This window comes from Hyperolius riggenbachi, chromosome 8 (assembly GCF_040937935.1).
Source record: "Hyperolius riggenbachi isolate aHypRig1 chromosome 8, aHypRig1.pri, whole genome shotgun sequence".
In the NCBI taxonomy this organism is placed as follows: Eukaryota; Metazoa; Chordata; class Amphibia; order Anura; family Hyperoliidae; genus Hyperolius; species Hyperolius riggenbachi.
The window spans coordinates 247,088,034-247,109,731 of NC_090653.1; the positions used below are offsets into that span (position 1 = coordinate 247,088,034).

Genomic DNA, 21,698 nt, shown 5'->3' on the forward strand with positions numbered 1-21,698 from the left:
GGGTGCGATCGCGCACACCACTGCAGCAGAGCAGTCCGGGCGGCTGAAATGGTTAGACATTGCCTGGCCATCCTGCTGATCCTCTGCCTTTAATACTTTTAGCCAGTGAGCACACTTCCGCTGTGTTTTGCCAAACAAAAAAATACGTGGAATAGCATCATAATAGTCTATGGAGCCGATGTGTTTTCCAGATGCATACAAGATTCCGCAATGCGTAAAAAAATGCTGTTTCAGGTGAGTGAATCAGACACCATGGCAGTCAAGATCAGTGGACTGCCAGGCAACTGGTATTATTTAGAAGGTAATAAAATATGGCAGCTTCCAAATGTTTGAAGCTTACAAATGATTCTTTTGAATAGTGTTAGCGCTGTGCAAAATTCCAGTTCAACCCAGGGGAGTAGAGCAAGAGAAACTGCTTACTGAATTACACATTGCAACTGTTAAGTTTTCCTTTAACAGATTTTAGAAACCACTATGAAGCATCCTTCTAGATAAAATTCTCTTTAAAGGATCCGAGATGAAAAACTAACTAACCAGTAACTTGTCTATATATCTTATCTAAAGTTTAGATAATTTACACAGCACATCTAGCTGCAATCAGCTTCAACAGTTTATGATTATTTATTCCTGTGATACGAGGGCAGCCATGCTCTGTCACATTACACACAGGCAAGCTGATCTGTATCTCCAGCTCTCAGCCTGTGAAAACTTCACCCCCCTCTCCTCTGCAATCTCCTCATCAGACTGAGCACCCATAAGCCCTTGCTACATGGGTCTCAGAGTGCCAAGGCACTGGAGAAGCCGTGTTGGCTTGAGGAGTGTCCTAAAACTATATGAAAAGGAACAATTATGCAATGAGTAAGTTTATCTCGGATACACTTTAAACACTCTCTAGCTAGTCACTCATTTAGTGTCCGGAAGATGTCCTAAGGGTATAAACTGTGACAATGGACATACAGATCACACCAATTACTTTATTCATAGTGTTGATTGACAGGCAAATATCTGACAGCAGAATGCAGGTTTAAACAGACTAAGAATCAGATTAAGTGCCTACAAACCTTCGCCAAGCAAGTTACAAAAATTACCACAAAACCTCCACATTTTGGTGGAGCGCTTTAGCTGGCTGCAAATTAGATCACAACCAGCGACTATGTGCCTCTGGCTTGGCTGGTTAGTTCTGAAAGTTACTACAAAATGCCCTGTATCAAAAAACATTAAATATCAGCCTGAGAGGTAAAACAAAAACAAAAAAACTGAGTGTGAGAACATACAGGCAGGGAAGAAAAGCAGCGTCTGAGTGAAAACCAGCAGTCCCTTTGTGTACACATGTAGTTTTATTGTAACAAAGCAACTTGTACACTTTAACGTTTTAAAACTGAGCATTATTTCCTTTCCAGAGAAAAAAAAAATATTGACAATGTCCGTTTCTGTGTCAGGGCCGTGAGCCATCCAGGAGATTTATTTCAGCTTTTAACTTTTTTTTTAATAAGTGTCTTAAACTGCATGGATGTCTTCAAAAACATCACAAACATGCCAGAGAAAAGCCTTTATTTCCAAAATGCCCAACCTGCCCCCCCACCCCCTCCCTGCTGACTCTGAAAACCCTCCCCTCTTACTATCCCCCACAGTATTTTTTTTTCCATTTTTCATACATTTTTATAACAAGAAAAAAAAAAAAAATAGACCGATACATGTTGGTAACTGCTACCTGTTTGCTGCATGGAAACAGTAACCTCTGAGCCCAATATACACAGAAGGGGGGAAAATATAAATGGAAAGGCTAGACTGCTATGCACTATTCACACAGGGTCTAACAATCCTCAGCTCCCACAGCCAAGTGGCACGAGGGTGCTGTGCACACCTATGATGTTACAGGTTGTGTGTTGAGGAGAATGGACTTAGGAACGTAATTAGGTTAGAGATTTCAACTGTATTTTTACTCAGTTCTTACCTCTCCCCCCTCCCAAAAAATAAAATAAAATTATGAACCATGGTATAAAGAGAAGGGGGAAGGGACCAAGAACAAGGCGACCGATCACACAAAATAAAAAGAAAGCAAAAATAAGTGAAAAAAAACAAAAACAAAAAAAAAAAAACACAACAGCATCTTGCTCCCAGGGATTGGATTAAAAAAAAAGGAAAAAAAGGGTGGAATCCAAACAATGCAATCGCTTAATCGTCTTCTCCTTCATCCTCCTGCAAAGGAAAGGGAAAAATGTAAGTTGTAAGCAACTTTAAAAAAATAAATACAATTGCAGCTTAAATGTTTCTAATACAGTTTTGTGAAGGACAGTGAAAAGGATAACTATTTTAGGTTTGTGGAATTTCCATATTCAGTGCAATTGGATTCACAAGCCCCTGTAGTTTTCTAGCTTTAAGCCTTGCATACATGTATGATGACCGCCACCCGCAGGGATTGGGGCTTCATGCCTCATGCGGTAGTTCAGAGGGAAAGGTACGATAAAGAGGCACAGTGGATATGCGCAGTCGAGACAATCCACTGGGCTGATCACTTGCCCACACATTGAGGGGCTGCTGTACACACGCTAAGTTCTGGTGCATGGCGGCCAAAAATCTGACGTGTACAGCAGGGTCCCTCGATGCATCAACTAGATTCAGCCAGCCAAATCATCCCACCCGAAAGCAGTTCCCTCTCCGCACGGAATTACCCTTTGTGCTCCATAGAAACAGATGTGCTTGTAAAACACTCTACCCTGAACTGGTACTCGAAGGGTCAAGTCCCAATTTCCGTGTGAGAAAAGTGGGGCCCTGTGTTACTTATCTGGGGCTTCTGGCCCCCAGTCTTTAAGGTCCCTCGTTATCATCCAGGTCGCCTTTGTTTTGCTGGCAGCACAACTGTGCATTACACAGCATATGCTGTCCCAGTCACCAACTCCCTGCTCATGATCCCGTGGCCAGGAGCGTTCTGCAAATGTGCAATTTGTAAAGACTCGTAGCCGCTCATGCGCAGAAAGCTACTGCCCACAGGAGCACAATAGAGGAGGCATGTGGCTGGGACCCAGATTGCGGACTATAATCAGGCTGACGTAACAACGGTTGGGGCAAGGACGCCAAGGGACCTCTAAGACTGGGAGGGCTGGAAGAAGACCAAAGTAAATAAATAATTTTCCACTGCATCAGGTTTCTCGTAAGTTTCCAATTGATGGAGAAAAACATACCCCTTTGTAAAAAATGCCTCTAAACCCAACAAGGTCAAAAGAACAGGACGAGAGCAGCAACATATCCAGGAATAAAATCATACATAGTGGTGCATCCTAGGCAAGTAGTCCCAGGAGAGGGGTATTGATTTGACACTAGGTGGAAGAGATCACAGAGATTACGGTGTGTTCTGTCACTCAAGCTTTGTACATAAGATGGACTAAACTCAGGCGTGGTGGCCATCTCAGCCAAGGATCTTCTAGCATTAGCACAGGTTTCCCCAGAAGTTACGGTATGTCTAGTCTTTACACGACTGACTTAAGGGCATCATTCACCCTCCCTACACTGCCCAGAGGCTTACCATCGTGCCTTCCCATAGAAATATACAACAAGTCACTCAACTGCAGCCGCAGGATCATTCGTACAAAGATCGTACACCGCATTAGCCCCCTAAGGATCGAGCTTGATCCAGATGGCTACACCAGTCGGGTGTGTACGTAGCTTCACACAACCTGGCTCCACATTCATGGAGATCGCTAGTAAGTTCAGCTGTAATGCTTAGCCATTGACCTATGCACCAATGCAAAGAATGGAGTATGGTCAAATGGGGCAGGAGAAATTGCAAGCAGTGCAGCTCCAGTGGAATCCTTGAAATTTCTAAAACCGATCATAGCTAACCAAGGCACTGTTAGGAAGTAATGCTGCCATTAAGTGTAGCTCTTCCCTACTCTGTTGTGCTCATTTTGAGAATCATGGTGTGTACTGTGCTTTGTATGCAATAGAGTAATAAAAGATTTACGTACATACCTCTGCTTCTTCTCCCTCCTCATCTTCATCATCCTCCTCCTCTCCTTCGACCTCATCTTCATCACCTTCCTCGTCTATGTCCTCTAACCCTTCTTCCTCTTCATCATCGTCGTCATCTTCCTCTCCCTCAGCTTCTTCATCTTCCATATCCGGAACCTAACCAATAAAGTACATTCATCAGCATTACTGAGCTAATTACTGAGCTACTTGTAAAGCAGACACAACCGAATGATGCAAGTAGATTTCACTTACCAGGTAGTACTGTAAGGGATTTGGCCAAATGTCATCCTTAATAACCTCTCCTAATTCGTCTGCTCCTGCATCAGAATGATCCGTGAACCAAGTGAAAAAGCTTTCTGGTTCTTCGTGTTGCCTCTTTCGGCTGGCTTTATTCTGTGTTTGGCTAGAACGCTTCGTCAAGTCCTAGGTAAAAGAAACCACACAAGTTAGATTAATATCCAATATTTCAATAAAGAGACCTACTAAAAAGGTCCAAATTTTGTGAGTTTTAAAAGCTTAACATATCCCAACCCCAACAGAAAGCCTGGAAACGTGCAACTACTAAGAAAACATGCTTTTACCCATTTTCAAAACCATTGGTCATGTCACTCCACCGTATAGCACACTGTCTTGCAGAGCCAAATCCCCTCTCTAATAAGGCCCTGGCGGTGTAAACAGCACAGTATCTGAGTGCAAATGGAGTAGAGGTGCTGTATCTTAGGTCTGCCTGAACTTATTTTTGAGGACCACAACTGAGAACAATTTGTAAAATGCATACAAGATGTACATTTGTCTCAGACTGAAATGCAATAAAGTATAAATTAATTTGACCCCATGTTATCACTTACAGTAGGTAGTAAAAAAACCAGATTAATCTATTTTGGACTAATCCATTTACTTATGAGAGATTCTCAGTTTTCTTAGTTTTCAAAAGCACTTACTGTAAAGCAATTGGCTAAGTTTAACTGTGAAAATAAAATGTGCAAGTAGGGTGAAGGGAAAGCAACATATGCATCTCTATAGATACATTCCAGAGAATGTTTTTGTAAAGAATAAAGGAAATACAGAGAATCCCTTATGAGGAGATTAACTAGTACAAAACCAGACTGATTTGTCAGGTTTTTTTTATTTACAACCTACTGTGACAGCAACATAGAAAAAGAAATTTGGTGTATTTCACTCAGAGTAATGTATGACTTTACAATTCTTGACCTGCAACTGGAATACATATAATGCATTTGAGCTGGATAACCCGATTTAGAATTCAGTTCAATTGAGGCTTGTGCACATGCATAATAGACAACCAAACCAAGTCTAGAGCACGTATGTAGCCATGTCAGTTCAAACATTACTGCTGCAATGCATAAGCCGCAAACATGAAGTCACCATTTATATTTTCAGCACTGCATAACCATTACTGGACAATTAACTAGTGTCACGTCGATTCATTATTCATACACAGCAAAAATATGAAGTCCTGTTTCCTGCACGTCTGCCTGTGTAGTCAAGCAGCAATTCTCATAACTATTACGACCTCCTCGCTTATGATAAGCCAACATTCACCAAGTGCCACCTTTTGTAGTAACATCTGATCACGTATCTATGACGTTATAATCAGGTATGAATGCTTTTCAGATATCCTGTTTTATATTTAAAAATTGATGAACTCCCTACATTCATATGAGTTCCCTAAGGACTCAAACACACCTTGCTAGGTACATTAGTCGTCCTTAAACTGTGGTAGGAACATTAGCTGAAAGGATGGAACTTATTTGATGCCACCACTACAGACCAATGGCTGCAATCCCCATTCATCCGACACTACCAACTAAACGCCAAAATGAACATAACCCATAAAGAGCAGTTCAAGGTACAGCCAGACTTAACCACTTCAGCCTAACCGGATGAAAATTTTCGTCCAGTTAGGCTGTGTGCGCTCCCGCTGGGGTCCATTAGCCCAGCGATCAATGAAAGGGGTTATAAATTCCTTTCACTGATCGGACCCCCCTCCCCCTGGAGAAAAGCAGACAGCGTCTCTTCAGACGCTGCGGCTTTTCTAAAATCAAAAAGTTCCCCGTCTTCATACTTCTTCCTGGGAGCGAGATCGATCGCTCCCAGGATTTTTTGACTGTGGCCATCTTGTGGCCAAATCGCAAACTACACCAACAAACACTTTACATTGAATAAATACATTTTGAAACATTTAAAATCCCCTGTTTACCTCCCACACCAAAAAATACCCACATACAAGTTTTAATAAAATATAAAATAGAAGTTTACAACAACAAAAAAACCAAATAGTTACCTTAAGGGTCTAAACTTTTTAAATATTCATGTCAAAGGAGTAGATCAATATGATTTATTAAAAAGAACCCAAGGTGTGTTTAAAGAATGTTATCTGCATACAGAGGCTGGATCTGCCTATACAGCCCAGTTTCTGTTGCTATCCCAAACCCCACTAAGGTCCCCCCTGCACTATGCAATCATAAATCATAGTCATGCTGTGAGGCTGTGTTTACATCTGTAGTGTCAGTCTCAGCTGCTCCCCCGCCTCCTGCATAGCTCCGGTCCCTGCCCCCGTCCCTTCCCTCCAATCAGCAGGGAGGGAAGGGATGCAGGCGGGGGACTGGAGTTCTGCAGGAGGCGGGGAGAGCAGCAGACTGACACTATAGAGAAACAAAGCCAGCTCTGACAAGCTGTTTGTCAGCAGCAGGGCTGTGATTTGAGGGATTGCAGAGTGCAGGGGGACCTTAGGGGGGTTTGGGATAGCAACAGAGGCTGGGCTGTATAGGCAGATCCAGCCTCTGTATGTAGATAATATTCTTCAAACCCACCTCGGGTTCTCTTTAAATTATGGGCTTCTAAATAGTGATTGACGCAAATTGAAAAAAAGTACCTTTTTTTCAAATTAAATATCGGCATCATACGTTGTGTTAAGGACATAATTTAAATGGTGTAATAAGCGGGAGAAATTGGTAAATAAAGTACATAGGTTTTAATTATGGCAGCATGTATTAATTTCAAACTAATGGCCAAAAGCTGAGCATTTATGATTTTTTTCCATTTCTTTCTTAATATTCCTGTTAAAATTAGTTTAGAATAAATTAATTCTCAGCAAAATGTATCACCCACAGAAAGCCTAATTGGTGGCGGGAAAAACAAGATATAGATCAATTCATTGTGATGAGTAGTGATAAAGTTATTGGCAAATGAATGGGAGGCGAAAGTTGCTCAGATGTAAAAAAAAATCTCAACCCTGTAGGCTGAAGTGGTTAAAAACTATTCGTCAAATAGAAGTGGAAAGTCAAAACTAAAAATACAGAGCAAAATGTGTATTACCTTTCCAGCTTTCCATTTTATCTCTGTTGACTTTGAAGATGGATCTCCGCTCTCATTTAAGTGGAACTCTTTAGAGAGGACTTTGTTCTCAAAGTAGGGGTTTTCATCAAAATTCTGCAAGAGAAAATATCGTCAGCAGTCACACACGACAATGGTCACCGATGGACACACTGCACACTTCACAATACTTACAAAATCTATTCTGTAGCCAGACTTTATGTCTTCAAACTCTGTCACTTCCACTCGAGTGAGATAGTGAAGCGCCTCCTCATCTTCTTCGCCCAACAGCGCAGAGACTGCAAAAAGGAATGCATTTGATTAGATTCTACCAAGTGAAAATGCTTGGTTTTATACTTAACATGTACATTTATATGCTGGCAAACATGGTGAATTATTTGACATGAATAAGTTATGTTGTGATCTAAAAGCAAATTCCACTAGTGGGGGCCCAAAAAAACAAAAACAAACCGATACACTATAGCTATACACTGCAATGGCAAACTTAATTTCAGCTATGTGTTGAGCTGAAACAATGGATTTGTCAAAATCTGATTCCATTTACTCATTTGGAATAGGCGTGCTAAAAGTAACAGGAAGTTTATGCAGGCATATTGGTAGTGTGTATTCCAAAGTACTGTTGCCATTGCGGCATATTGCAGCTGTCTGAGCTGTTATGCTGGGAACACAATGCAATTTCCGGTCCAATCGACAGGAATCAGGTGATTATTTGACATATCCAATCTGTTTACAATAGAAAAAGGGAATATAATTTGTAACGTTATCGGACAATAGATTCCTTTATCGATCAGGAGAAGTTTGGACATGTACACACGATACAACTTCCAATCTGATCACCCCTCGATTGAACGGGAAACTGCATCTTGTGTTCCAAGTATTATGCTTTGTAAAAATATCTGTCTGCAAGTAGAAATCAAAAAACTGACCAGAACCCATTTTTCTTACATCTTATTTACCGTACTTGTTAAAGTAAAAGTTCTCATTACAGTAATTGCTTAGTGGATCTCTGACCAGCCTTTTTTGATTATCCTTAAAGCTGTGTTCACACTATGAACGTTTAGTTAACAGTGTGAAACAAGCCTTAAATGGCTCTTGAGCGCAAGTGAAGTCTGCTAACGTCAATGCACTTCCAGGTAAATCGAGCAGTCATGCTCCTGCCAATGTTTTCCACCAATGCAAAGGACATGTGATGTGTGGGACAGCATGAAGAAGCATTTTTCAACCTAAACTACAGTGGTTGTGTACACATCAAACATTGATTGGCCAATATTAACACCTCCATATAGCATAAGAGCTTACCTAAAGAATCTGTTCATTGTATTCAAAATAAGCGTTACAAAAAAAACAACAACAAAAAAAATTAGATGTGTATGCAATCCAATTAACCACTTAAAGACCGCCTAACGCCGATAGGTGTCGGCGGGTCGTTAGTGGTATAGCATGGATTTTCCATGCCAGTTCACGGAGGCTGTCTCCGCGAACAGCCGGAGAGCCGCCGATCGCGTCTCGCCAGCGAAATGTAAACAGCAGCACCGTGACGTAGATCGGCGATCCCCGGCCTCTGATTGCCCGGGTATCGCCGGCATATGATAGGCTGAAGCCTATCCTTCAATGCGCAGGACGGATATCCGTCCTGCGCAGCCAATGGAGGGAGAGGGAGGGACAGAAAGGCAGGGAGAGCGCCGAAAAAGCTGCGGAGGGGGGCTTTGAAGAGCCCCCCACTCCCCCCGCAGATCACAAACAGCTGGCGGCAATCAGACCCCCCCCCCAGCAGGACATCCCCTAGTGGAGAAAAGGGGGGGTTAGGGAAGTCTGATCGCCAAGGCTCAATCCTGATCGGTGCTGCGGGCTGGAGAGCCCACGCAGCACCGATCACTGCAGAAAGCCCTGGTCCTTAAGTGGTTAAGTTATAAATGGCCACAAATTCCAAGAAGTTAAGGCTGCATAGTACAGAGCCTTACGACTGGTTCACATCGCAAGAGCTTCTTCTAAACGCTTGCTTTGAGTTTGTTCTCACTTGAGCAATGTGATTTTATAAAAATCACCCATAGCATTGCATTAGCACTAAACAAAAAAAAAAAAAAAAAAAACCTCTTGCAGTGTGAACCAGGCCTTACCTCTTTACAGTGATCCACTAATGTTGCTGTTATGGGAATGTTAGGAAGACCACACCTTTCAGACAGCTTTGAAAGCTGCCAGCCCAACAAATGCTAGTTTGCTATCTGAAATGCTGATTCTCTGGCTAGAATATACTTGATCACTCACTTGAAAAACAAGTAAACAACGGTTGTACATATGCCTGCGTTCTGGTTTCAAGCAAACAACAAGCAATATATTGCACTAAACAAGCATTTATTTCATAAAGTTGCCAAGACTGCAGCCTCCATAGATCACAGAACACACCAAACCATTTTCTTTCCAGAAATAAATAAATTCCCTTTCAGTCTGCAGCAGCTATTTTCTAATGCTTGGAAATAATCCATATGAAGGTAGCACGAAACTATGGCAACAGTATATCATTTTGTGTCAGACTTTACAAAATTCTCATTTCAGTGTTGCCATCTCAGGGATTAACCCAAAATCCACAAAACTAGCCCATATAAGATTTATGGCATCAAATTATGAAGGCTTTAAAAAAAAAAAAAAAAAAAAAAAAAAAAAAAAAAAGACATTAATTTCAGAGGCATTAGTCTGAGGGGATGCCACAGTTCTATACACAGGACCTCTTGCCACTTCCTGCCAGGAAGTTATTCAAATACATGAATTGGTCACCTTCAGAGAACAAAAAAAAAAAGTTGCATCTGTTATGCTGGGCATTCACGATTAGCCGCCGGATCGACTCCCGCTGCATCCCCACTCGTCCGGTGTATTCCCGGATCAATTCCCGCTCGTCCCTGCCATAGCCCGCCTGCGGGTATCGAGCACGGAATCTCGATCCCCGTGGTCATCGGACACGTCGGATGTTATCAATTGAGCCATTAGCGACTTGATAAGCCTGCGTCAAGCCGTGTATGCCCAGCATACTACAGCTTATCAAAATACTTGCAATGTAAAATGTCCTAGTGTGCTAACTGTAGAATTACTTTGAAAATGGCTTTTTAAACAAAAAAAGGGAAACAATTTTAAAAAGTGTTTCTGCAACCCTGCGCCGGCAGAAATAAATCAAAAAGCTATTTGCGGCCGCACTGCGCAAGTATGGATGTGTCTGCACAGTAACATGGAGCGACTCATGGACAAGCAGATTGCTGAACAGACAGCTGTACTCACAAGATGCAGCATTGGCAGCCACTTGTATACGGTGGGGAGCACAACCAGAATATCCAACAACCTCTTCATATGTGTTCAGAGGATCCGTGTGTTTATTTCTTTCTGGCCCAGGTTTACTTCCGGGCCACCACAGTTTCCACGAGACCCTTCCAGTTGTGCGAGTTACACAGCCGAATCCCAGATGCCATGTTATGCAAGGCTATGGTGTTTGCTGCCACTCGCGCGGGAAAATGCTGCAATGTAGTCCGAATTGCTATGGCAAGCGATTCGGACAGCTGCTGCATTATCCCCCATGACCCAATTCCCTGTGCAATCTCCCTGCAGGGACACACTGCGGATGCAGCCCAATCTCCATGCTAGTGGAAATGGGCCCTTAAAGAGACTAACAATTTTTTCAGCCTTAGTTCTTCTATCCTATGAGTTCCTATGCCTGTTCTAATGTGCTGGGGCTTACTGCAGCTCTTCCGAATTACACTGTCTCTGTAATAAATCAATGTATCTTTCCTCTGTCCTGTTTGTCGGGCTAAGGCTTTGATTGTGTGGAATGTGCAGGGCTGCTTGTGATTGGTAGAAGCGATACACACCCTCTGCAGGCCCCCTGCATACTCACACACTATGCTTAGCTGAGCCTATTAGAAGCTGGTTAGTTTGTTTGTAAACATTGCCTAAAACTGTTAATTACAAGCCAGGATTGCAGCAGAGAGTGGCAGAAACAGCACAGAGGGGCACAGGAGAAAATAAGGAATAGAATGGTATGCTTTTTAGTGTAACAATATTAGTGTACAGATTCTCTTTAAAGGATACCTCAACTGAAATGTGACATAATGAGATAGACATGTGTATGTACAGTGCCTAGCACACAGATAACTATGCTGTGTTCCTTTTTTTCTTTCTCTGCCGGGAAAATGCTGCAATGTAGTCCGAATTGCTATGGCAAGCAATTCGGACAGCTGCTGCATTATCCCCCATGACCGATTCCCTGTGCAATCTCCCTGCAGGGGACACACTGCGGATGCAGCCAAATCTCCATGCTAGTGGAAATGGGCCCTTAAAGGATACCTCAACTGAAATGTGACATAATGAGATAGACATGTGTATGTACAGTGCCTAGCACACAGATAACTATGCTGTGTTCCTTTTTTTCCTTTCTCGGTCTGAAAGAGTTAAATATCAGGTATGTAAGTGGCTGACTCAGTCCTGACTCAGACAGGAAGTGACTACAGTGTGACCCTCACTGATAAGAAATTCCAACTATAAAACACTTTCCTAGCAGAAAATGGCTTCTGAGAGCAAGAAAGAGGTAAAAGAGGGGGATTTCTTATCAGTGAGGGTCACACTGTAGTCACTTCCTGTCTGAGTCAGGACTGAGTCAGCCACTTACATACCTGATATTTAACTCTTTCAGACAGAGAAAGAAAAAAAGGAACACAGCATAGTTATCTGTGTGCTAGGCACTGTACATACACATGTCCATCTTATGTCACATTTCAGTTGGGGTATCCTTTAAAGAAAACAAACTGAGAAGGATATGGATTTTTCCTTTTTAAAATACCAGTTGCCCGACTCTCCTGTTGACCCCGCGTCTCTAATACTTTTAGCCTCAGCCCCTCAAGCATGCAGATCAGTTGCTCTGAATGAAGTCAGACTGGATTAGTGGCATGCTTGTTTCAGGTGTGTGATTTAGCCACTACTGCAGCCAACGGGATCAGTAGGACTGAAGCAACTGGTATTGTTTAAAAAAAGATACATCCATATCCATCTCAGTTAAGGTTCCCTTTAAAGAATACCTGAAGTGACATGATGAGATAAACATGTGTATGTACAGTGCCTAGCACACAAATAACTATGCAGTGTCCCTTTTTTTCTTTCTCCGTCTGAAAGAGTTAAATATCAGGTATGTAAGTGGCTGACTTAGTCCTGACTCAGACAAGGAAGTGACTACAATGTGACCCTCAGATAAGAAATTCCCCTTTTTATCTCTTTCTTGCTCTCGTAAGCCATTTTCTGCTAGGAAAGTGTTTTATGGTTGGATTTCTTATCAGTGAGGGTTACACTGTAGTCAATTCCTGTCTGAGTCAGGACTGAGTCAACCACTTACATACCTGATAATTAACTCTTACAGGCAGAGAAAGAAAAAAGGAACACAGCAGTTATTTCCGTGCTAAGCACTATCTATACATATACGTGTCTATCACGTGTCACTTCAGGTATCCTTTAAGTACACAGTTCTACCAGAAGCATGGCTGGATCAAGTACTGTATTAGATGTTAAATATCAATGGACACTCATTCTCTTTGCCAATCCTATCAGTAAATTAAAAAAATAAACCAACCCCCCCCCCCCCCCCCCCCCAACAAATTTACTCAAATCAATCCGATCTGAGTAAGAAAATGAAAAAAGTAAACTTTCCTATACAACGAATGAGCTTTCAACACAGGTACACATTCTGCAGCTTTCATCAAGCTTATGTCTAAATATTAAACAGACAGCAAGGGTTGGTTGCAAACAAACCAAAACTATTAACCCTTTAAAAATATAAAAAAAATTACCTTGTGGGTGATTGACAAATGTTGTGACCCAAAAGTTTGGGATTTTGGCGATCAATTCTGACCTCTTCTGAAAGAATGGCTGGCGAAGTTTGTTGTATTTCTGTTCTACTTTCAATATTTCCTCACTGGCCTGTTCGTTCAGTCTGCAGGAAGAAATGGTTGTAGAGAGAAATTAAAGTTAACTATTGAACCACAGTGCAAATAGGCTTAATAGAAAATGTGCCAAATTATTTTATTGGCCATGGAAATGTTTGGCTGCTTATTTATTAAAAGGAGATTTGTTGGCTGTTTTAATAAATAAAAACCGCCACTTACCTGGGGCTTCTATCGACCCCCTGCAGCTGAAATGTCCCGCGATGTCCGTCCAATCAGCCGTCTGATTAAACTGCAGCTGCGTGGCTATGGCCACGCACTCGCTCCATCGGTCTTGCTAGACAAATACTACAACGGGACTGGCTGCGGGCAACGTAGTTTCGGAGGACGGCGTGGGACATTTCAGCTGCTTTGGGCGCGATAGAAGCCCCAGGAAAGTGGTGGGTTTTGTTTATTGAAACAGTCCACATAACCCCTTTAAATAAGCATATGTAATGCAAATAGGCTTTTTAATTTTGCCATGTGCTTTTTATGAAACAAAGTGACTGCTCCACTTGTAGTTACCCAACATGAATGGCACCAGTAGTTAGACATTTATACTTGGTTACTACAGGTGGCGTGCACACTAACAAATCTCTGATGAAATTGACAAATCAAAGCAAAATGGAGCATATGGATTAAAGTAGCATAAATGCACTGGCATCACAATGAAAATGGCTACAAGTAATTCTACTTCGATACATTACATAAATGCTATGGTTTTCATCCAGATTGTCAGAAGAGGCAGCATTTTTTCAGCCTCTTGGGCAAGGTTTTAAGTGTACTCATTAATACCACTCTCAGACACCTTGGGCTCAAAGCTTTTCAACCTCTAAATAGCATATAAAGCAGTAACAGGACAAATAAAAAGCTGATTATCTGTATCTGAAAGCAGTTCCCTAGCAACATTCTTCAGTAAACATTAGCACATGGATAGAGGGAAAGGCTTGACTACCTCCCTTATTTGAGCTGCTGCAACACCTAGAGTGACCAGTGACTAGAACTCTCTGCTATGGGAGCTAAAATGAATCCTCCTGTATTAATTAGCTCTGAATAATTATTCTACTGGAGCCAAATTTTGGAATGTCTGTACAAGGTTTAAAGTGCCAGGCCAAAACACGTACAAATAGTACATCAACTTAGTAGTTTGCAACATAGCCTTAAAAGTAAACAAACACAAGGTGAGACATATGGAGGCTGCCATATTTATTTTAAACAATACCAGTCACCTGGCTTGCTGTTGATCTTTCTGGTCAGTGGTGCCTGAATCATACCTGAAACAAACATGCAGCTAATCTTGTTAGAAAGATCTGAGCTACATGCTACTTTCAGAGTCTATTGGTAATATTTACATGTAAAAGGATCAAGACAGCCAGGCAATGTGCATTGTTTAAAAGGAAATACACAAGTCAGTCTCCATACGTCTTACCCTTCTGGTCCCTTTAAATCTTGCTCCTGGATTAAGACACAAGTTACATTACATAAATGCCTGCTAAAGTATTTTGGATCCATAAAAATACTTTAGCTTTCAATTCAACATTCAAAACATAGTACATGGTATAGTAAAACCAGAAATTACCTGTCTATTTCATTCTGTACTTCATCAATATGTTCAATTGCTTCCTGTTGCTCCTTTTCTAAAACAGAATGTGAAAGTAATTATAGCATGTCCCAGCAGTAATGAATCACAACATTACACAAACAGCTTACAGAAAAATCATAATTTTGTTTCAAATCTGATCTCGTGGATCATTAAATTGACCAACTACAGAGTGTGACATTCTAAGCAAACGTTCCTTTAACACCAGTTACCCACCTAAGGGAGGACAGTTCTGCATGCACAATCTTGCTCAGTTTTAGTAATTATTTGTAGACCACACACACATATATATATATATATATATATATATATATATATATATATATATATACATATATATACACACACACACACACACACACACACACACACACACACACACACACACAAAAATATGTAATCAAGATAGTTGGTTATAAATTTGCACAACACGGTACATTACTTTGGATAGCTGGAAGGATTACATATATTTCATCTAACAGAAAAAACATTAACAGGCATAAGGGACCCTGCACACTATATTTGTGCTTTGCATTACTTTGTAATGCAATGCACAGTCCATCCAGACTAGCATGGCTGCCACAGTCAAGAATGGCAGGAGTTTGCGCTATCCAGAAAACCGCACGCAGTGCACTTAAGGCAATACAGTGGAGCAAGTGGGAAAGGACCAATTAAAACAATGGGTCCATTTTACACTATCCACCATGACCAAAGGAGCCTAAAAGAGGACAACAAACCCAGCCATTCAAAGCTACTACATTTGTGTATATATATATAAAAAAAAGTTCCTATAACGACACCTTTTACCTACCTAGATTTTCTGTCCTTAATTGCTGAAGTGTAAACGTCCAACTTATCCATTTGTTCTATAAAACTATACTGCTATAGTAATTCTTACATTTAGCCTGTCTGCAATGCTGAACACTCAAAGACGGACTAAGCAATCCGGGTGTAAGGTACAACGACACTTGTCAATTGTGGGAGGTTGACTGTATCCCCTAAAAATCAGTACCAGAATGTGGTAACTGTAGTATTTGAGGCAAAGGATACCAGGACAGCCAGGCAATGTGCATTATTTTTAAAAAGAAAAAACATGTCAGCCTCTATATCCCTTTCACCTCATTTGCTAGAAAACAATGGCAATTTTTTTTCAGACTTGGATGTGTCCTTAGTGGAAACAGGCCCTTGCACATGCATGTTTCAAATTATTTTTTAGGCCCGGTTCACATTAGCGGTGGCCATCCGGAATCGCCGTGCCGGAGCCGGACCGCTTGCAGAACGGACGGAACGGACGCACGGCAATAGCAATGAAAGCCTATGCGTCCGTTCACATGCGTCCGTTCTGCCGGACCGGATCCGGACTCCGGCGTCCGTTCCAACATGCGCTATTTTTTGGTCCGGCTCCTCCGGCAGCCGTATCCGGGGCGGAGCCGGACTGCACCATCCGGCCAATACAAAGTAATGAGAACCGGAGAGCGCACAACACACTGGCTACAAAAACCGGACGTTCTACCCCACTTCCTATGCATTTTGGATGGGGACCACATGGAGTTCACAGAGTGGGGCAGCAGCGATTTCATGCTGGAGCTCTAGGCAGCAACATGTCTGATATAAGTCTGATAACGAGGAGGCGAACAACAGAGAATTCCCAGGTATACGAAAAATGCCTGGATCCATGGTCCCAACTGCAGTCTCTGTATCCACAGATGGTCTCCACACGTCCACCTGTCTCCAACAATGACCCCAGACCCTTCTGCTGACCTCCCAGACCCCAGGTATTTACAGGTTGTTATCTCCTTAAGAAACCGGATCCGGACCGCAACCGTGTTCACACTGCACGGAAACCGGATGCAAACGGACCGGATCCGGACAGGAACCGTACGGATCAGGTCCGATACGGTGCGGTCCGGACATCCGGTGCGGTTTTGACAAAACCGCAAGTGTGAACGGGGCCTTAGGATGGCACTTTATATCCAAGATTGCACAACCTAAAAACCTTTTCCTCCTTTGACTGATGCAGCTTTTCTAAACTTCTGCATTATCACCTATAGATTGATCAATCTCTATTTGCATTTTAGTAAGGGGCTTTTACTCTAGCAAGATACACATTGCTACTACTGCTGTTATTTTAAAATGGTCAACAATTCTTCTAAAAAAAAACATCAGGCTGGTCACAGCTTCAAACCACCACACTGAATGTTTTAAAAATAAATGAAATCAATCTGCAAACTCTGCATAAAAAAAATCTGATTAAACCTTATTTGAAAAGTGTTGAATATTCCATTGGCAGAACCTAACTCATCTGTGCATCTAGTTATACAGATCTGTGCCTCGAGCTATCAAGAATCTTTGTCTCATTGAGCTCCTCCAGCAATCTGTGCCCTTCATCTACGGCCACCACAGCGGGGACGCCTGACATAAACAATGCCCGTTGCCAGCACAGAGCACCTGCATAAAGGGCCCGGCCGGCTCGTCTCACACACGTGGGGAGGATGCCGGAGCTGTGGCGGCCCATGAGGCAGAGGACATGACAGGAAGTGCAGGGGAGGGAGGAGGCCTGCGCTGCTGCTTCTGAGTACAGCGGGAAGGACAAAACGCGGCGGGCCGGGGGGACCCACGTGGCCAGCGCGGACACCCATTCATCGCTCCGCGGCCCTCCCGCTACTCAGATCGCCGTCCCCGCGGCCTCCCACCTCCGCCATCCTCCTGCGCCATGCGGATCCGGACGGAAGCATCATGGCGGAGGACAATGAGGCCGCGGCCAGCTGCGCCACCACAGCCAGCCGCAGCACTTTCCCGCCCTCCCGGCTGCCCCCCCTGCCGGCCAGCATGCCCCGGGCCCTCCTCGTGTGCCCGCCGGCCTCGTCCCCCGGGCCTGCCCGGCCAGCGCGCCTTGTGTGCAGGAAAATGGCCGCCCTCCTCCCCCCGCGTCCCCCTCCCCGGCTTACCTGAGGTCTCGTCTGCTCCGTCGTGGTTGGAGTTCACCTCCTTTTTACTGACTTTGGCCGCCGGCGCCGACATGCTGTGAGGGGGAAGAGAGACAGAGAGAGAGGCGAGGAGAGCGGAGGTGGGCTGCAGGCTCGGGCCTGGCTGCTGAGGGGAGGAGAGAGGAAGCTCCTCGGTGAGTGAGTAAGGCGGCCGCTCCTGGGAAGGGAGGGAGGGGGGGACGCAGCGCCTCAGCAGTAATCCCCTCCTTCCGGCGGTGACGGTAGCGGGACGGGCAGCGGACTGGCCGGGGCTCCTGAGCGCTCTGAGGTAAAATCTCGCTCGCGACCAGAGTGTGTGTGTGAGAGAGAGAAAGGAGGGGGAGGGACGCACTGCGCTCGGCACCAACACGCGCTCCCGCTCTTGGGATCGAGGCAGCACCACCTCCTGGAGAAAGGGGGGCGCTAACAGGTGGGCGGGACGTTCAGCGCCAGTGTTCGCGAGAGATCCCGCCCACCTCCCCCTGGAGTCACTGAGGAGGGTGGAGCGAGCCGAGGAGGTGGGCGTCACGCCGCGCTGTAGGGGGAATGAGTGGGGAATTGGGATAGAAGGCGCGCCGTTTTCTGGGTCACGTGGGCTTATAGCTGGATGGAGGAGGAGACAGAAGAAAGCTGTTGCGGTGGAGGCGCTCTCAGTTCCCGCCGCACGCGGCGATGGGAAGGTTGAACGTGTTGTCTGTGAGAGAGAATGCCTGGCTTGTGATGATTAGTCTCCCTCCGCGGCTGCATAATGGTGGGGGACTAGTTATGGAACACCAGTTAATGGACTGTCTCCTTGATCAAAATGATTCCAGCTTGTAACGTTTCACGGATGGTGTTTAAAAAGTACAACCTCTTGTTGGTGCTGCATATCTGTAGTTGGCTAACTAGAAACAATAAAAGGATCATATTTTCCAGCAATTTTATTTAAAACAAAAACAAAACGGTTGTACAGAAAAATTGGAAGCTTTTTCTTTGTTTGAGAAATCTGATCAAATCAGATTTCTGTTTTATTTTTAATTTAAAGTGAACCTGAACTAAAAATTAAAAGTCAAAACAAACCTCTTTTTCCTCTCCCTCCTCTTGTTTTTTTCACTGTGATCAATGGAATGCTCTGTCCTCCATTTTGAAAATGGTCATTACCCCATAACAGCTTCCTGGTCAGCATACTGTTTATAAGCTGTATAAAATATAGAGAAACCGAGAGCCCAATATAGTGTAGTATGTTAAAACATAAACGAAGTAAGGCAAATCAGTGAGAAGATAAGCAGGTGAGGAGATTAGACCTGTCCTAACTCAGGATTAAGAAGTCGCTCTCTGTAGATGAGAAAAAGGGGTAGATCACCCCAGAGGCGGGACAAGGTCCTCCAGCACCCAAGGCTGAGACACCAAAGTGCGCCCCTCCATCCCTCCCACCCCAGCCGTCACACACTGATTGCTATTAGACTAAGAGGTGCCACAGGGCCCACAACCTCCCCAACACCTTAATCTCTAGTTATCTGGCTTGCAGTCACTGTCATGTATCCCCTTTTCTTATTTATTTCTGCTTCAAACACTATTAGGAATGACAGCTAAATGAATTCTGCGCCCCCTCCTGCACTGCGCCCTGAGGCTGGAGCCTCTCCAGCCTCTGCCTCGGCCCGGCCCTGGATCACCCCTCCACCAGGGGCGGACACGATTTTGCAGTAGGAGAACAGAGGCACCAGCAGAATAAAAGTGGATAAAACCTTTAAAATTTGCTTGGAGGAAGTGGTGGACTTACCTCCATAAAGCAGACACAAAAGACTGTCTGAAAAGTAGCAATCACATTTATTATATGGTACCCCAAAAGTGCAATGCGTTTCGCAGGCCGAGCCCGCTTCATCAGGCAATAAAGTGAGGACAAAACAGAATTCCAGCAGTAGCAGGTGTAGCGCCTCTGTTATAAGCTGTGATATTGCCCAGTTGAGCCATAGAGAAACTTGGACATTACCTTGCTCAACTGTTGTCTTTTCAGTTATAACTGTCAGCAACTGATATGTAACTGATAGAAACTGATTTTTTTCAGTTATGATTTTTTTTTGTGTTTTTAGAATTGAATGGTGTAGGAGTAGGGCAGATCGGCAGCTTCTTGACATACAGTATAAACACAAGCAATTTTCTCAGAGTTTTCTTTATTGGGGAAAAGTTGAACACGTGTGATACATTAGTCAGGTTTTTAAAATGTTACAGGGCTCTTTTACACTATTTACAATTTTGTTATGATTTTTATATGTGATTCTGATTTTTAATACAATTAAAAGTCCTGCATGCGGCATTTTTTTGTTGTTGTTTTTATGCTTGCGTTGCTAGCATCCAGTGAAAATCTGAATTGCGATTTGCAGTGTAGAAGTGGCTTCTCATAAAATCTGATTTTAAATCTTGAATGGAGAAGAAATATAAAACAAATTGTCCAGACGCCTAAAGCCTTTCACATGGTGCATCAAACCTTGCCTAATTCCCATCTGAAAGTGGATCCGAGATAAACTTTTACTCATTGCATAATTGTTTTCCTTTCATATAGTTTATATGGCATTCCTAAATCCAAATACTTTTTTTGTTTTGTTTTAATACTCTAATTCCCTGTAAACTAAATAAGCCTCGCCCACAGCTTCTCCAGAGTGCCTTGGCACTGTAGCAAGGGCTTATGGGAGCTCAGTCTGGGCAGGAGGAGGTTACTAGCCATTGATTTCAGAGGCAGAGGGAAGGAGGAAAGGGGACTGAATTTACTCACAGGCAAGCTGATAGCATCTCCAGCCCTCAGCCTGTGACAAGCAGAACATGGTTGCCCTCATTGTACCACAGGAATTAATTATCATAAACTGTTGAAGCTGTTGGCAGCTAGATATGCTGTGTAAACTATCTAAATTTTAGATAAGATTTATAGACAAGTTACTTGCTATAGTTAGTTTTTCATCTCGGATCCGCTTGAAAGTTGAAGGTGCCCATTAATGATACAATCTTAGCACTTCTATGTACAGAAAAATCAGTAATTAAAAGACAAAGGACAGAGTTAATGTAACAGGAGTTTATTACTGTAGTAGTGACCTTAGCCCACACACGCCCAGCCGGCCTCCTGGCTGTCCTGCTCCTGTCCCAGGCTGTCCCTGCAGCACATGCACAGTAGTGCAAACGCAAGGACACACACGGACATGGGACACAGAGACAACGGAAAATTGTATACTTACCTAACGGTAATTTTCCTTTCCCGATGCCTACATGTCAACACCTGTGGGTAGATGCCCCGCCCACTCTACCCCGGAGGACCAATCTATAAAAAGTCTAAAATAAGCCACCTCCCTAGTCTTATGTAAACCTCAGACTCCCCGAAGTTGAAGGGAGGGAATCCCAGTGTTGACATGTAGGCATCTGGAAAGGAAAATTACCGTTAGGTAAGTATACAATTTTCCGTTTTCCCTATGCCTCCATGTCAAAACCTGTGGGATGTAACTAGAAATTTGAAGAAGGGAGAGAGACTGTAGACTTTGTGCAAATACATTTTTTTTTAATTTAAGAAGGTTGTCCAGTTAATACAACTTTCCAAAAGTTAAGTGAAGAATTGGCCGCCGTATCAACTCTATAATGTTGCATGAATGTATTTATCGTCGTCCAGTTAGCTGCCTGGCAGATGGTCTCTGCTGAAACCCTGTTCATGGCTACCCAGGAAGTAGAAATGCTTCTAGTCGTATGCGCCGTAAGTTGTCCGGGAGGCTCCAGGTTGAGAGACTTGTAACAGTCCTGAATTATTCTTACAAGCCAGGAAGATATTGTTCTAGTGGTGGCGGCCTGCCCCATTCTATATCCGAATGGAATTATCCACAATCTCTCTGACTTGCGAATATC

General features: G+C 43.4%; 1 protein-coding gene across 2 annotated transcripts; it reads right to left on the reverse strand.

Annotated features, from left to right (window-relative positions):
* Positions 1-1,318: 1,318 nt before the first annotated feature.
* Positions 1,319-18,260, reverse strand: SET (SET nuclear proto-oncogene). 2 transcript variants are annotated; one of them, XM_068248522.1, is made up of 8 exons: positions 17,823-18,260; positions 14,854-14,911; positions 13,143-13,285; positions 7,501-7,604; positions 7,309-7,422; positions 4,222-4,392; positions 3,966-4,125; positions 1,319-2,199 (listed from the first exon to the last, which is right to left on the reverse strand). In XM_068248522.1, coding segments are annotated over exons 1-8 (825 nt in total). In that variant the 5' UTR covers positions 17,896-18,260; the 3' UTR covers positions 1,319-2,197. The 2 variants fall into 2 exon arrangements, with proteins under 2 accessions (XP_068104623.1, XP_068104622.1); XM_068248521.1 differs by having other exon boundaries at positions 3,970-4,125; positions 17,823-18,259.
* Positions 18,261-21,698: the final 3,438 nt, after the last annotated feature.

Excerpts from the sequence above, each read along its gene's own strand:
- SET (XM_068248521.1), bottom strand. The coding sequence starts at position 17,895 with ATGTCGGCGCCGGCGGCCAAAGTCAGTAAAAAGGAGGTGAACTCCAAC. Across the intron at positions 7,423-7,500 it reads CTGGCTACAGAATAGATTTT|AATTTTGATGAAAACCCCTA; the intron begins GTAAGTATTGTG and ends TTTCTCTTGCAG. Across the intron at positions 4,126-4,221 it reads ATCCCTTACAGTACTACCTG|GTTCCGGATATGGAAGATGA; the intron begins GTAAGTGAAATC and ends TTTATTGGTTAG.